The sequence below is a fragment of the Mastomys coucha genome, unplaced genomic scaffold, assembly GCF_008632895.1.
Source record: "Mastomys coucha isolate ucsf_1 unplaced genomic scaffold, UCSF_Mcou_1 pScaffold23, whole genome shotgun sequence".
Lineage (NCBI taxonomy): Eukaryota > Metazoa > Chordata > Mammalia > Rodentia > Muridae > Mastomys > Mastomys coucha.
This window is the reverse complement of record NW_022196906.1, coordinates 51112671-51129523: the sequence shown is the minus strand read 5'-3', so window position 1 is coordinate 51129523 and position 16853 is coordinate 51112671. Positions and strand designations below refer to the sequence as shown.

General features: G+C 40.9%; 1 protein-coding gene across 6 annotated transcripts in view; it reads right to left on the bottom strand.

Moving 5' to 3' along the window:
- The window catches only part of Peak1 (pseudopodium enriched atypical kinase 1), a 216404-nt gene that overhangs the window by 32787 nt on the left and 166764 nt on the right, over positions 1 to 16853 (bottom strand). For all 6 annotated transcript variants that reach the window (XM_031346242.1, XM_031346243.1, XM_031346240.1 and 3 more), the window contains one exon: positions 4734 to 4918. In XM_031346242.1, coding sequence (XP_031202102.1) covers positions 4734 to 4918 — 185 coding nt within the window. The remainder of the gene's footprint in view (positions 1 to 4733; positions 4919 to 16853) is intronic.

Here is a 16853-nt window from a genome sequence, read left to right as displayed (position 1 = left end):
AAATTCATTTCTTTTAATAGAAATAATTACAATTATAGGAGGTATAACAACAAATGCTCAAACAAATGTTCAAAACTGTCAACTTCATTTTTTTAAAGTTCCAGATAATCTTAACTGTAATTCTTCTTAAAATATTTTATTTATTATTTATTTATTTATTTTGTGTGTGTGTGTGTGTGTGTTTGTGTGCATGTGTGTGCACACTCATGTACATAGGTTTGGGGCTCAGGAGGACACTGTGGAGAGCTGGTTCTCTTCATTCCCCATGTGGGTTCCAGGGACTTGACTCAGATTTGTCTGGCCTGGTGGCAAGTGCCTTTCTTGGCTGTGCCGTCTTGATAGCCCTTAACTGCTTTGGTTCGCTTAATTAACACTTCAGTGTATGCTATGCTTTCTGCTCAGTAATTATTGAGCACATAGATGAGTTGTAAGGTGCTCCTCAGAATGACTTCTTAGGAGCAGGCATTTCTAATGGTACTCCATACTCACACCAAGACCAGCAGTACAGCGCAGGTGGCTGTGTATGGATGCCCACCTCACTTCTGGCAAACAATGTGCCGCAGGCTTTGGTGTTTGAAAGGGGAAGCTTTAAGAATTTGCTCAAAGTAACTGAAATGAAGTTTGTGGACGGACTCTTATGGAGACCCATAGGAGACTGAAGCAAAGTTTATATAGTTCCTTAATTAGGAAATTTATGCATTAAGTCCAATAGTGGAAAAAATAAGGCAGGTCAATAGATTTATAGAGCATGTAAACCATGACTTGAAAGTCTCTTACGTGAACTTTCCTGGGCACAGTCAGATTTCTTTCATCTGGGAATCTTCAAAAGTCAAACCCAGCAGTCATTTTTAGCTCATTTATTCAAACACATTCTTAGCACCTCCTGTGTGTTTTAGATAATGTGCTAGGCTGTAAGAATACAGGAAGACGAGGAAGCCAAAAATATGTAGAGTAAAGGGAGACTTGATTGAGCTTTTAAAAAAGCAATGTATAGAGTTCTTAGTTACAAAGTGAATGAAGGAGATCTAAAGTTATCAGCTGGCTTTCAACAGAGTAGAACTCCTTACATGTTTCTGATTCTAGCCAGATGATAAAGTAGTCAGACACACCCACATAAAAGACATCCAGTGACCCTTCCTCAAGACATTTTAAGACAGACATAAGAAAGAGACAGTGGTTGTACACGCCTTTAATCCCAGCACTTGGGAGGCAGAGGCAGGCAGATTTCTGAGTTTGAGGCCAGCCTGGTCTACAGAGTGAGTTCCAGGACAGCCAGGGGCTACACAGAGAAACCCTGTCTCAGAAAACCAACCAACCAACCAACCAAACAAACAAACAAAAAAACAAAAAAACAAAAAAAAACAAAAAAAAAAAAAGAAGAAAAAAAACCTCAAAGAATGGCAACAGTTTAATAAAAAGGGATATTCTATCACTTCTTCAGGAAATTGCTTTGGGTGTAGACATGTCCTAAATTTCATACTGAGTGATATTAAGGTCAAGGCCAGTTCACTCGTGGTCCATGTGAGTGAAGTCACCAGCCTGTTCGGTGGCCTGCTCTGATGACCTATTTTGTTTACTTTGTTTCCATCAGATAGAATCTCACACAAAACTTGGGGTGAGGCTGGCGGCCAGCAAGCCCCAGCAAGCTTCCTGTCCCTATAGTGCTGGGGTTACAGGCATGTGTGGCCCAACGTGGCTTCATATGTGGGCACCAGGGACTTAAACTAAGGTCTTGCACAGCATATATCCCCTTGTCCCTGAGCCCCAACCCCTATTTGTTTTTAAGATAGGGTCTCACGTTTCCCAGAATGGCCTTGAACTCCTGACTTCCTGTTCACCTCCTAAGTGCCAGGATTACAGATATGGGTTACCATGTCCAGCTCAACAATAGCATTTTTTAAAAAAAGTTACTGGAGCTTTTAAATCACAAAAAAATTACCCAGTGGGGAAGTTTAAACCTGCATGGAGATGATTTGCTGAATGTCTTAAGAAGTAGAGTTCCAAATGCCACCTGCATATTTGTCCCACCAGGGAAAATGGCCATAAACCCTCCCCCAGCTTCCAGAACAGATGGGTCAACCTTAACTAGTACTCCTCTTAAGCAGAGAAATGAAGCGTACCTCAAAACATACAAAGTCAAGCACGGAGCTCCTGAAGCACTTAAAGAAGGCTTAAAGCTAATGATTTTTCTAGGTCTAACTTTGCCATGGATTGTTCACTTTTTGGTGGTTGTTAAGTGCATTGACATGCACTTGATAGTTAAAGTATAAAATCCACTATGAAGTTGGACAGCTTCAGAATGCCTGGAAGATCAATGAGATGATTAGACCTTAGGTCTGGTGAATTTTGGGGTATGATATTTTCACTTGCAAGTTTTTTGGTTTGTTTTTTTAAAATAAGAATAACAACAACAACAACAACAACAACAACAACAAAGTTCCAAAGGAAGACTGGATAACGTAGAATCATATACTTATGAGAAAGGAAAGCAGTCCACACTTTTTCCTTTCTTCAGGTGCTGGGCATTGAACTCAGGGTCTTGTGATTGCTAGGTAAGAGCTCTACCACTGAGCTAAACTCAATGTCTTTCTCACAGGACATCTTGTATTTTTGGACTCTTAAGTAACTATAATTTTTTGAAGTCTTTAATTTTGTGTCTGAAAGTTGATGACTGAAATTCACAATCCACCATCAGGGTTTTGCAAGAATGTAATGACTGACAGCATTAGAGCCATGAATGCCTAAGGCTCTCTGGGTTCTAATCTTGGTTTAACCTCCTCTGCTTTGCTTTCCTCATCTAACAATGAGATAAAGTAACTAAACTTACAGTTAAACTTGGAAATTTTTAAAATTCTTTAAAAATTTTGATATCTATCTATCTATCTATCTATCTATCTATCTATCTATCTATTTTTGATGTGGGGTCTCATGTAGCTCAGGCTGGCCTGAAAGTCACAACTCTGCAGCTGAGAATGACATGGAATCCCTGAGCTTTCTACTTCTACTTACAAAGAGCTGGGATTAAGGAATGTACCACCATGCCCCACTTTTTCTTTTTTCTTCTTTATTTTTTTGGGGGGGAGACAAAGTCTTTTTATGAAGCTGAGGTTAACCTCAAGGTCACGGTTCTCTTGGTTTAGGCTCCCAAGGGCTGGGATTCCAGTTGTAAGATGCCATACTCAGTAGCTAATAGAAATTTTAGGAAGAGATGCTGTGTGGTATTAATTCCTAAAAATTGTGATATATGTTACCAAGACTGTTATGAAAGAAATTTTAGCATAGCAAAGATATCTACTCATATAATTCCTGATATGCTATTTTAAGGCATGATGTAAGTAAAAATTTCATCTTACAATGTACTTCTAAAAATATAAAGGAATGAGAAAAGTCCAATAAACCATTCAACTATAAAGTTTACTGGAACTGAAGTTAGAAGTCTTTTCTTGTAGAATATAATTTCAAGTACTTGAGGGTTGTTCTGACGGAGTCTCTCAGACATTAGAATATTTCTCCTATGGCTTCAATCTTTTGGACTTATAAATTAAGAAACCTATTATCTTCAATTTTCAAGCAGACCAGCTGATTCTGATATTGCTTTTCCTTAAAATAACATGATGGAGGAAAACGACAAAGCAGGGAGATGAGAAACTAGGTCCTTCAAAGATATGCTCCAGAGGTTTCTATACAGGGATCGGTGGTTCCTACACAAGGGTCAGTGGTTCATGAGAATCTTGCTGACACTTGATCCTCAGGCTCTTCTTGTTGCTCACACTTTCCCCACAGGAGACAAGCACCAAACCCCCTTATGCTATTCCAGGTTTTCCCTTTCAGAAGGAAAGAAACTGTGTGATACTCAAGGGAGGGAGATCACTCAAGGGAGGGAATCCCAGAAAAATCAGTGAAGAAAGTAGCGACCTGAGGAGGCTCTGCAGGCACCTCTGAAGCAATCCTGTTTAGTCTCTTTACATGTTCTCATTATCCTGTTAGCCCCTGCCCAAACACCTCCAACGATAGGACTCATACTGCTGATACAAGCCAGAAATCACCCTCCACATTATTCAATCCTGTGTATATTTTGCCCTGAAATCCTCCTTCGGTTTGTCCACTGTTCTCCCTACCTTGACTGAGGCCCCCGTCATCCTGTCATGTAGTCCTGCAGTAACAGTACCTGCTACCAAACACCATAGCCTATGTGTACCCATTCTAACTCACGTCATTCTGTCTTCTCGAATGCCTTTTATGGGTCACTATCACAAAGAACAAAAGGTCTAAGATTTTAACCTGAAATATATCTTATCTAATGCTTCACATTGCAGCAACCTCAATGGCTGCAGCACCAAGCTATTCTGTATCTCCATGGTCTTGTTTACTTGTTGCCTCTGTCTTGAACATTCTTTCTTCTCTCTGAAATTGAGTTAAATCAGCTCAGGAATGGTTTCCGGGAAGGCTTCTTTTGACATCCTTCTTTGTAGAATATGAAAAATATTGCACGCGTGTTTCTGCAACTGTATTTATCACATTATACTGAATTCAAGATCCCTCCTTTTCTTCAAGGTAAGGTCTACATCAGCACCTTTAGCACATGGCACAGGGCTCATGGTAGCAGGCATTTACATTAAGCCTAGTAAAATCCTGAGTATTATGTTTTGAAGCAAATGTAGACTTATAACTCCAATGGTGTAATGCACATGAAGACAAGGCTTAGGTACTGCCTAGCCAACCTTTGCACTTACCTAAGTTGCTGTAGGTTGCGCTGCAGGGACTCACGTCGGTAGGATCCAAAGTGTCATCTTTTTCTTCTTCCCTTTCCAGGTTAGGTGGAGGCAGGGTTGGTGTGACTGAAGTGCCATCTTGCTTCACGGCAGGAGTTCTTGGATCCTGAGGAGAAAGTTCCTCTGGCACTTCATGGGTCATGCGACTGAAATGATGAGACAGTCCATAAAATTTGTATTCAAAAGCTCTATTAACATTTAGATTTATAGAGCAGGGTGTGGTCACACAGGTCTTTAATCCCAGCACTTGGTAGGCAGAGGCAGGTGGATTTCTGAGTTCGAGGCCAGCATGGTCTACAGAGTGAGTTCCAGGACAGCCAGGGCTACACAGAGAAACCTTGTCTCGAAAAACCAAAACCAAAACCCAAAACAAACCAAAACCCCAAACCAAAAGACAAGTCTGGAGCATCCTTCTGGTCCCAAAGCACTAAAGGCCAAGCTTTCTCTTCCCAGCTCCCCCCACCCCCAACCAATGTAAAAGTTCAATAAAAAGTTCAATAAAAGGTCAAGTGCAAGGCATGGTCACTAACTGCTGGAGAATAAAACGGCTAAGTCAGCTCGTTTCAAGTTGCTGGCCAATGAAATATACTCAAAATCAGGTGTCTTTAAAGACTCCAGGGTTTGGGAAGTGTTCTGAGACCATCAAATCCCACCATACTCTTTCTGACTTCTTTATGGGCAAAGAGAAACGGGGAGAAGAAACTTTTTGGGGGGGCGAAGGGGCAGCATGTGTGGATGTCTGTCTTCAGGAAAGAGGATGATACTAACAGTCCTCAGTGAGTTCTCTTGCTTTTCTGAGGCAGGGTCTCTCACTGAACCTAGAGCTTACTGATGGCCTAGACTGAGTGTCCTTCTAGGAAACCACTGCATCTGACTGTGGAGGTAGAATGTTGAAGCTTTACCATTTTTTCCTCTCAAAGAAGAAAAGATATTTTAGTTTCACAAAATGTGTTGCCTTGAAATTAGAAGTAGTTTACATTAACTTTCACCCAGCAAAGAGAATTTTCTTTCTCCTTCAGTATATGCATAACTATTCAGTTATATCCAATCTTGATGAGGAGTGTGCCTCGGAGTGGCGGGGAAGTGTCACTTCACTTTGGCTGAACAGGGGTGAGGGGGCCAAGCTCTTTGTCATCAAGTCCTTATGCTGTCCCCTCTCACTGTCCCTTCTCATGAAGAACCAGTTTTGTGTGGAAGGCCTCGGTTTTTGTTGTTTGTTTTTTGCTTTGATGACTACAGTAGCCCACTGAGAAGAGCAGCATGTTGACACAGGCTGCCCTGCTGACTGCTGGAGGAGAAATTCCTTCCCACTTCGCCTGTTCCCAAGAGCCAGAGCCCATAATGGAACTTCTAGTTCACTCTGCACTGCTGGTATAAAGAGAGACCTCAGGCTCTGTTGGCTTGGAAACAGTATTTCTGAAGTTGTGCAGCCAGCAGATTTCTAGACTTATATTTCTGTCCAGATACATGCATAATTTTTAAAATTAAAGACTAATAAGAAGGTCCTCCTTCAGATTGCCCCTTAAATCTGCACTTGATGTATGTTCTAATGACACAGAGGTAAAATCTTTTACAGAAACCTGTGGGCTGGAGAGACTACTCAGTTGATAAAGTACTTACTGTGCAAGAAAAGGACATGCATCAGATCCCCAGAAACCATAAGAATTTGCACATGGGTGGAATGTCCCAGCACTGGGAGGGCAGAGAAAAGCACTGGGACTTGCTGGCCACCTCTGGGGTGTTACAGGTTCATAATCTCAGCTATTCCAGAGGCTAAAACACAAGGATTCCTTTCAATTCAAGGCCTGCCTGGGCTCCATTATGACTACAAGGCTAGCCTGGGCAATGGAGCAAGGCTGTCTCAGAATAAAAGAAGTTTAAAATGGGCCGAGAATAGCTTATGAGAAAGTGCCTGTGTAGGTTATGCTAGAAATATGCTAGGTTCTGGATTCAGCATCAGACAGGCTATTAGGGATCCCTAATCTCAGAACTTACCCTTGGTCCTTTTTCTTTTATTTTAAAGTTAGCTTATTTATATATTACACATGAATGTGAGTATGCATTTGCCTGTGCAGGTCTCTTTGGGGGACAGAGGTTGATGTTGGCCATCTTTTTCTGCTATTCTCCACCACGGTTTTGTTTTTTGAGACAGGGTCTCTCCTGAACTTGGAGCTCACCATTTAGGCCAATGCGCTCCAGTGCTGCGGTTAGAGTTGACATGCCTGCTTTTCTACCCTAGTGTTGGGGATCAGCTACTGTGAAAATCACTACAGGAGCAGCTGTAATCCCTCTGGAATCCCTGGGCCTGTTCCACATCCATAATATAGAACTTTGCTCTAAGGGTGTAGACAAACAAAACATGGATGCTAAAAAGCAAGAAATATCAAAGACTCACCCGCTGTACTCGCTCACACAATTCCCCATTGAAGGACATTTTCACAGGGTCTCCTCAAATCTGTTAGCCATGTTCTGAAACTGACCGAGCAGAGGCCACTGAAGCTCTGAAGAGTTCCAAGCTGTACAAGCTATGCCAAGATACTCGAATCCTGTACCTCAGTAACACCCACTGCACCTTGACCTTTACTATAGGGGCTTGGTCTTGGAAATGTGTCAAGTTGCCTTTGGTGAGCTAAGCATGAAAACTTAACCCTTTGAGAACCAGGGCAGCATAGACTACATAACAGGTTGGAATGCACTGGTATATAAGGTTACAGTTAAAATAACTATCAACTATAGAAATCTATGCAACAGCTTTATGAATTTGCAAATGTATGCTGAAATGTTTAACCTGCATTTATAGTAACAGTCTTAAAAGGAGTAAGAACTTTAAAGACGCATCAATGATATGTCATGTCTTAATGCTTGATAGAAGAACAGCTCTTTGTATTATTAACATAGTAAAAGAGAAGAAAAAGAGAGGTTCTAAGAGTTGAAATGTAGGTAGTACTACAGAGACCAAAAACTGAAGAAGTGAGGCAGCATGAGCAAGAGCAACTCATTCCTTAAGTATAGACACTAGAAAGAGACAGAGCAGCCAGTAGAAGATGGGAAAACCTGCCTCTTAGTGTCAGAGTGGGCACATTAATTGCATAAAGGAGTTTGGATCATTTCTTAAGAAAACAAATGATCAAAATAATCAGAAAATCTTGTCAAATTCTGAGGTGATCCTTTATACAGGCTTTATCTGCCGACAGGACGCCTCACTACCATTACACTGGGAGATGTGTAATGTGATGGAACACTTATGTGGAAATTAGATGCTGGCAGTTGTTTTCTTAGCACTTTGATCTTCTGAACTAATGACTCTATAAGGAAGGAGATAAAAGATGATGGAAACTCGCCATCTTATCAAGAGACGAGTGGGGAAAGTCCTACAAAATGAAAATCATGAAGAATATAATTTGAAAGTCTTATTTCAGGCTAACACATGTTGAAATCATAAAATAATGACCAACTAGGTATTTTTTCAAGGTAAGTAAATTTCATATTCATTTTTATAAAACAAGACTATGTTTAAGTAATGAATGGCCCATGAGCTTTTTGTAGTTCTGCTATTTAAATTCCTTTCAAAGAGTCTCTAGTCCTGTAACAGAAGGTGGAGAGTTTGTAATAACTATGCTAATGATATCTAAGTCCTTAATCTTTATGTTCTGTCACACTGGCTTAGCCTCTCTGTCCTCCGTCAGTAATCATTCTATTTTCATAGTGGAAGGTGATATGCATCCGGCTGCACAGCTAGCTCTTGGGATCCCTGGGTCCTATATGCTCAGCTAGAAAACATCCAGGAAAAAAGTGGACCAATGGAACATATACACTTTATTTTTTCCCACTATTCCCTAAACAAAACAAAAATACTAGTCACACAGCATTTACATTGGACTAGGCTAGGATAAGTGATCAAGAAAAAGGTTAAAGTCTATAAAGAGACATGCGTGATGGGACACTTCGGTAAGACTAGCCCTCAGAAAGCTGATGCAGGAGGACTTGAACTGGGAACTCAAGATTAAGTTACATAGTGAATGTAAGGTTTGCCTAGGCTAGATGACCAGATTCTGTCTTAAGAAAAAACAAAACAAAATGTCTGCAAGAGGTTATATGTAGAGTAAACTATATATCATTTTACAGAGAGACTCAGGCATCCAAAGATTTTGTTTTGGTGTCCAAGGAAACCTTGAAAGCAAACCCTAGCAGATCCTGAGGGGTGACTGTACCTAAATTCTCTAACCAACTTTTCATTAAAGAGTGTTTTTAATTGCAATTTGATATGTTTGACCTAACACTTAAAAAACTGTCATATTTGCTACAGAGATTATTCTTCTGAATTTGTAGAATGAATATAAGGTGTTCAAAAGCAACAGACACACTGCTACAGATCTGTCTGTTATCTAATAAATCCCTTGAAGGTTAAATTTCATCAGTCTGCAATATTCATACATAATTCAAAGTTATGGAAACAATCTCCCATGTGAAGGCTCTCTTGCTTTACCCAGGTGGTAGGATTAATCATTATAGCATCAAATGAAATAATCTTTTTTTTTCTTGAAAAATTTGTTCAAGACAGATTTTTGTAAGAATTCTGTTAAATGTCTGAATGTACCTTTTAACAGGCAAATCAAATTTCCCATCAGTACAGATTAAAGGCCTTTCTGTATCTAAATATTTCCATAATTTTAGTTCCACTTTAAATTTCAAATTCAGCCATGTTTGTTCAGCTTCAGAAGGGGCAGTTAATGAAACCAGAATTCTACTGAGACTAAACGTCTCTTGGGGCAAACAGTGTTCTTTATTTTACCTGTCAGCTTTATTCAGCTGCTACAGATGTTTCTATGTGTTCAAAACCACCAATAAATTACTGCAGTTTTTAAAGACTCTACTTCCTAAAATCTGAACATCAGAGGAATGTTTCAAGGTTCTGTTTTTGGGCTCATAGGCTGGTTACTTCTAGGGTTTCAAGGGACAATGGCCTTTATAGAAGTGGGGTCAGCCGTTAACCTTCAAGAAGAGTCATCATGACCGACACCTTTAAAACCTGTTGGTGGGGAAGAGAGGGGAATACTCAACCAAAGTCAAACCCCATTTCTTCTTGTATCTCTACTTTTCAGACCCCCACCATGGTGACATTTCTTAATGCTACCTTGGTCTCTAAGCCGTCAACTTGATTTGGCCATATTTCCCAATCACTGGCATTCTCAGGTGGGAAGACATAGCTATTGATCACTATCTAGTATGTCCAATTTCCCACTAAGCTTCCATAGCCTTTGAAACGTCAAACTTCTTATCCTGAACTGAGATTAACCTTTAACTGAGATTGGATGAGGTCCTGCTACTGTCTAACAGAATATGGTCAGACACAAGGAGTTCTAGTGTGTCAACCAAGTGCACACAGGATACAGCAGGCAGGTGCAAAGTCTTGAAATAGGCTCTTATTTCTTGACACTCTATGGGGTCCACGTAAAAAATAAAAACAGATGTGATAGCCGTTTTAAGTGTTTTCAAGGCACCGATGCATGCTGGCAAAGCAAGGAAGAACACAGGCCATCAGTAAATCACAGTCACCTGCATAAAACTGAGAAAAGTTATAGTTTTAAAAGGTTACAGTTTTAAAATCCTGTGAAATACAAACTCAGAATGGCATCTGTGCAAATGAACAGTAGGTGAATTCATTTTGGAAAAGATGACTAAAATAAGGTTGTCATTCTCAATGGCTATCAAAATTACTCAGCCTTGGTTTGCTTTTGAAGAATAGGGTGAAAGAGAGATGCATTTCCTGAAAAGGCAAGTTCTTAGAAGAAAATGCCCAGCTCTCACCATGAGATCTGGCTGTGGGGCATTTTCTCAATTAGTGATCAAGGAGAGGCCGGCCCTTTGTGGGTGGTGCCATCCCTGGGCTGTTAGTCTTGGGTTCTATAAGAGAGCAGGCTGAGCAAACCAGGGGAAGCAAGCCAGTAAAGAACATCTCTCCATGGCCTCTGCATCAGCTCCTGCTTCCTGACCTGCTTGAGTTCCAGTCCTGACTTCCTTTGGTGATGAACAGCAATGTGGAAATGTAAGCTTAATAAACCCTTTCCTCCCCAACTTGCTACCTGGTCATGATGTTTGTGCAGGAATAGAAACCCTGACAAAGACAACTGCAACAAAGAACTCTCTGGACAGTCTACTCAGTGCCACATATGCTGTGCACTTCCCATATAATGCACCAAAGTGTTGGGACATAGAAGCAAGTCTTCCCACTTCACAGAGGAGAAAACTGAGGCTAAAAGAAGCAAATGACCTGCTTGAGACCACCTGAGTACAGAGATGGCAGTGTGGGAATGTAGAGGCATCCAACCCTGATGCCCACATTCTTTCTACCATTCTGAGAGCATAAGACGAGGGAGAAGCACATTGTACAGACCCAGTAAATGTCTGATTGTAAGGCTGCTTTAAAAAGGAAAATTGCTTTAATTGAAATAGGAGATGATGTGTAGTTTGTGAAACACAAAGGAAGGCCATGGGGTGGGGCAAAGATGTCAAAAGGGGAGATGAAAAAGAGGGTAATAGAAGACAGGTGACATAAATGTAGATGAGGGACCACTGTGGGGAAGAGGGGACCGACTGAGAGCATGGGGGGTACGGAAGGAGAGTTGGAGATGAAGACCAATAAGAGCAAACTATATGAAAATGTCATAATGAAATCCATTATTCTGTATGTTAATTTAAAAAACTAATAAAAATAATAGATAAATTAAAAAAAGAAATATGAAGTAATAATGAATACAGATGTGTTCTATTTTGAAAAATCCTAAACAAGCCAAAAGAGTAATTATTTACATTGCAAAAGTATTTCTTCAAATAGGAGCCGCTCTTGCAGAGAATGTTCATAGATAATTGTCCTTCTGCTAGTAATCCGAATTTGCTGAGTGCTAGGCACAGCACTTAACTACACATCTAACAATGGCACCCGAGGCAGGCTTGTTCTCATAACAGCAACAACTGTAAGAACAGCAGCCAACGCATACATGGTATTCGTCACATGCCTTTTCTCAACCATGTTTCTCATCAGTGGCATTACTAACATGTTTGATCAAGATAATTATGTTGTGGAGAGCTATCCACACACTAGGACCATTCCAGTATTTTCTGCTTTCTTGGCTGTGATAACCAAAAAGTGTCTCCAGACTTTGTCAACTGTCCTAAGAGAGTACCTCCGTGTTCCTCCTGAGCCCTTTTATAAATTCAGTCATGTTATACAACAACCTACAGGGCAGGTTACCCTCTGATAAAGGGGCCACCAAAGGATCATGCTCATCATGTCTGAGAAACAGAAAGTTAAAACTCTTGAGAAGACTATGGAGAAGGAGGTGAGAAACTGGAGACAGGCCAAGCTGGCAAGCAGAAGTCTTATGCAGAGACCTCATTACTGTGGATAAACAATGGGATTTAGCCTTTAGGAGTACTAGGCTATTTTAAAGAGAAAAAGGGCAAGAGACTGGGCAAGAAGAATTAGCAAAATACTTTAGTGAATTGAGGTGAAAGATGCTGTAAGGTAGAGCATAGATGTAGTGTGTATTTTGCAAGTTTAGTCAGCAGGACTTAATATTTTGAATCCTTGGAGGAGGAGCCAAGAGAAGAACCAAAGACAATTCCATTTTCTGGCATGAACACATGGATGGGTGGCGGGTCATTTATAAGAAGGGAAGACTTGGGACAGGATGTACTTACAGGGAATAATCAAATTCTGCCTTGCACATGTTTCATTGGAAATACACTTTTCAAGTGAATGCAAGTCATGGGGAAAATGTGATAGGTGGAGATATACATTTAAGAGTCATCAGAATTTATATGTAAAATTTAATGCCACTGATATTAAGCCAGTAAGACTTAAAGAATCATTTTCAGTATATGGTTAAGATTTGAGTGGTACACTGGAATAAAAGTGAAGTGACTCCTGGAATTTGCTTCAATCATGGGATATGGGAAAAGATGAGGTGTAAAGGAGACATGATATGTAAATTCATTTTTTTGTTAAATTTTTTTATTTGTATGGATGGCTTGCCCGCATGTCTATCTACTGCATGTATGCCTGGTGTCCTTGGGGGCCAAAAGAAGGAGTCAGATCCCCTGAGACTGGAGTTGCAGATGGTTGTGAGCTGCCATGTTAGATGTTGGGAATGGAACCTGAGTCCTCTGAAAGAGCTGTCAGTTTTCTGAACCATTGAGCCATCTGTCTAATCTCTACATTGATTTTTTTTTTTTTAAAGTCTCACTATATAGCCCAGGCTAGCTTAGGCTCATGATTCTATTATCCTCTTGATTTAGCCTTCCTAAGTGCTGGGAATATAAACTATACTATACCTAGAAAATGGAAAATGTAGCTTTGTGGTTGTAGGGAACTGTATCAGCTTAGGACCTCAAAGACCAAGTTCTCAGCACAGAGGTACAAAGAGCAGGGAAGAGACAGACAGGAGATGGAGCTTAAGGAAGAAGGGGAAGGGAACAAGGGAGAGGGGTCAGGGGTATTTGTGTCGAGGAGGGGGACAAAGGACTGCCTTTGGATGTGGCCCATAGGCAAATGGCAGTTTATAAAGGTGGGGCTGTAGAGATGGCTCAGCTGTTAAAGGCTAGATTCACAACCCAAAATATAAAAGCACAAGGGAAAACCTTGTGTTAGATGAGGTGTTTAATTTTCATTGGTTAGGTTAATTAGGTAAGTCAAAGAGGGCTTTCATTGCTGGACGTCAATACTTTGATAGCTGGATCTTGGTAGTCAGTCTTAGGAGGAGGAAGAGGACAAGGAAGGTAACAGGCCTTGGTGGCCAGCTGTAGGAATGTAATCTAATGCTTTTTAGCAAGGGAGAAGGAATGAGTGAGAAAGGCAAAGCCTGTCAGAGCCATGCTTGTGAACTGGCTAGAGTCCCTTCAGGGGTAAATATCTGTGTCTGTCTGTCTGTCTGATTGTCTGTCTGTCTGTCTGTGTATTTACTTTTGTATATAGTACAAATTTTTGTACTCTAAAAAGAATTTTCAAAAATATAATGACCCTTTTAAAGATGATTTTCTTTAAAAAGTAATCCTGTACTTTCAATTCCAGGCAAGCAATATATGTGAAGGCCTTAGATGGGAAGAAGGCTGAGTACCTGGAGGTCTGTGAACAAGAGGGTAAGACTAAACAGGCAGGAGGACGGCACTCACACAGGAAATCTCTTTCAGAAAGGTATATGTGACTTCTCAAAACAGGCTGCAGGGACGCTCTTCAATTCTGGTTACTTAACTCTAATGGGGAAAAGGGTCAACTCTTACTGTTCTATCAATCCAACTAGGTGCTATTTGTCTGTATAGCATCTCTGTCAATGGCTGTCATTTTCCCTGTTGAATACAAAAGAAAACCTTAGCTCAAGAAATGAAATTAAGCCAGTGGTAAAGTGAGAAAGCCAGATCTTTGTCAACTCCAGAGCTTGCATTTCCTCCACTACATTATTCCCTACGTTATGAATGCCGAGTTCAGGAAGAGTTAGCAGACAATGTTCTAGAAGGGACAGAGCAGAGATTCCTGACTAGTCACAGGCCAGGCTACTCATCTCGTTATTTCCTCTTGGTCCCACTGGCTTGAGGGGAAAGATGTGTAAGGACATAGCGCTGAATCAAGATCCCATTACTACCACTAGCATAACTGACGAGAGACTTTCGTCTTTTAATGCAAAGCTGTTCTGGTATCCAGCTTAATAGAAGATGGGCAGATTTCCCTACTTGCTTCTGAATTTAATCTGTGGAGACATGCTGCTTAGTTAAAGAATATACAGGGACTCAGTCTCATCTAGATTACAGGTGGAAAGTGGGTATACATTAGTAACCTTTGAAAGAACGTCAGCCATTTCCTGGCACTGTGTTAAGAGTGCCAAATGGCATTTCATAAATGTTAGTTGCAATGTGGGGTCTATCAAAGAACTTTCTGTTCTCAGTTATATTAAAATCGATTTGCATAATTTATAATGTTACAGGGGCAGTTATTTAGAATTATCCTTCAAACACAGATGCATTCTGCCATAGGATATTAATAAACAAACTAATGATTGACCTCCTTAGTTATTTAGTGCCAATCTCATCTAGCAAATGGTTTAAGGATTAGGAAGTGGTCAAAGTCAGTGCTATAGAGAGGTATCTGAAAGCTTGAGTTTTATCACAAACAAACATAACTGGTCTCCTTGAAAGTGGTTTGCCAGTTGTCCTTTCTCCGGTCAGTAAAAGAAGGTGCTAAAGTTCCTAACTGAAGCTGTCCAGCGCAACCCATTTTTCCCTTAGGATCTTTGGCATGCACCTGAGATGTACATGTGTACTTTCATTTCGGCACACAATTAAAACCAAAAGACAAGTAATCAAGGGTTAAGATTTAATACAAATTTCCTACTTAGTCTTAAGCAAAACTGTTTTTCCCCCTTTTAAATTCCTAGTACAATTTGATGCCATGGCCTTGTTTGGGCTTCATGGTAATTACTTTTATCCAGATGTTTCTGCACTGTCAGTATAAAGGTCAACAGAGGGAAAAGAAAATATCAGCATCTGTGTTGGTTAGTTTTTCGTCCTGTGACAAAATAATCTGAGATGATCAATTTATAAGGAGGGAAGATTTATCATGGCTTACAAGTCCATGGTTACTTGGGAGCCCTGCCTTTTGGTCTGTGCCTAGGTAGTGTCATTGACAGTGTATGCAGAGAAAGCTGCTTATGAGAGAAATGGATAGGGAAGGGATGAGGGGAGACAGGGGAGAGACAGGAAGGGATGAGGGGAGACAGGGGAGAGACAGGAAGGGATGAGAGGAGACAAGGGAGAGACAGGAAGGGATGAGGGGAGACAAGGGTGGGACAGGAAGGGATGAGGGGAGACAGGGGAGAGACAGGAAGGGATGAGGGGAGACAGGGGAGAGACAGGAAGGGATGAGGGGAGACAGGGAGAGGGATCCAGGATGAGAAATAGAGAAACTGAGACTGGAGTCTTAAGATTCTTTTTAAAGCCAAGTACCTCAGGGACTCCCTTCAAAGGGGCTCTAATTTTTAATTATTAATAATTTTATTTGTTTACATTTCAAATGTTATCCCCCTTCCCAGTTATCCCTCCAGCAACCCCCATCCCCTCCCCCTCCCCCTTGCCTCTATGAGGGTGCTCTTCTACCCATTCACTCACCCCTACCTCACCCTCTAGCATCCCCCTACGCTGGGGCATCAAGCCTTCCTCCCTCCTACTGATGTCAGATAAGGCCACCTTCTTATGTATCTGGAGTCTTGGCTCCTTCCATGTATATACTCTTTAGTTGGTAGTTTAGTCCCTAGGAGTTCTGGGTGGTCCAGTTAGTTGATAATGTCCTTATGGGGTTGCAATCCCCTTCAGCTCCTTCAGTCCTTCCCCTAACTCTTCCATTGGGGTTCCTGGGCTCAGTTCAATTGTTAGCTGTGAGTATCTGCATCTGTATTGGTCAGGTGCTGGTAGAACCTCTCAGAGGACAGCCATACCAGGCTCGTGTCAGCAAGCGCTTCTTGGTATCAGCAATAGTGTGTGTGTGTGTGTGTGTGTGTGTGTGTGTGTGTGTGTGTGGTTGGTGACTGCAGATGGGATGGATCCCTAGGTGGGGTGGTCTCTGGATGGCCCTTCTTTCAGTCTCTGTTCCATTTTTTGTAAAGGGGCTCCACTTAATGGTTTTATCCCCTCCTAGGAGACCCATGGACTGCTCACTTAGATTTAACACAGGACCATTTGGGATAGATTCATTGACAGTTTCTGTTTGATCTTACATGGATTGCATGTGAAAAACCACTGGACTACTCTGCTTTAAAAAAAATATGTTGTATGTTTCAAAAATAATATGTTTTTAAAATAATATATTGTATGTTTCAAAAAGCTTGAAGACTCTCCATCAAGAAGTGGAAAATATTTAAGAAAACAGGTGTGGTTAACTTGATTTGAATATTACATAGTGTGTGTATATCACGTGATACCCTATAAGCATACAATTTTTCTTTTTTATGTATCACTTAAAAGGTGCATTAACAGTGAGTCAGGAGTCTGTAGATGTAGCTCAGTGGTAAAGCACTTGCCTAGCTGCATGAAGCT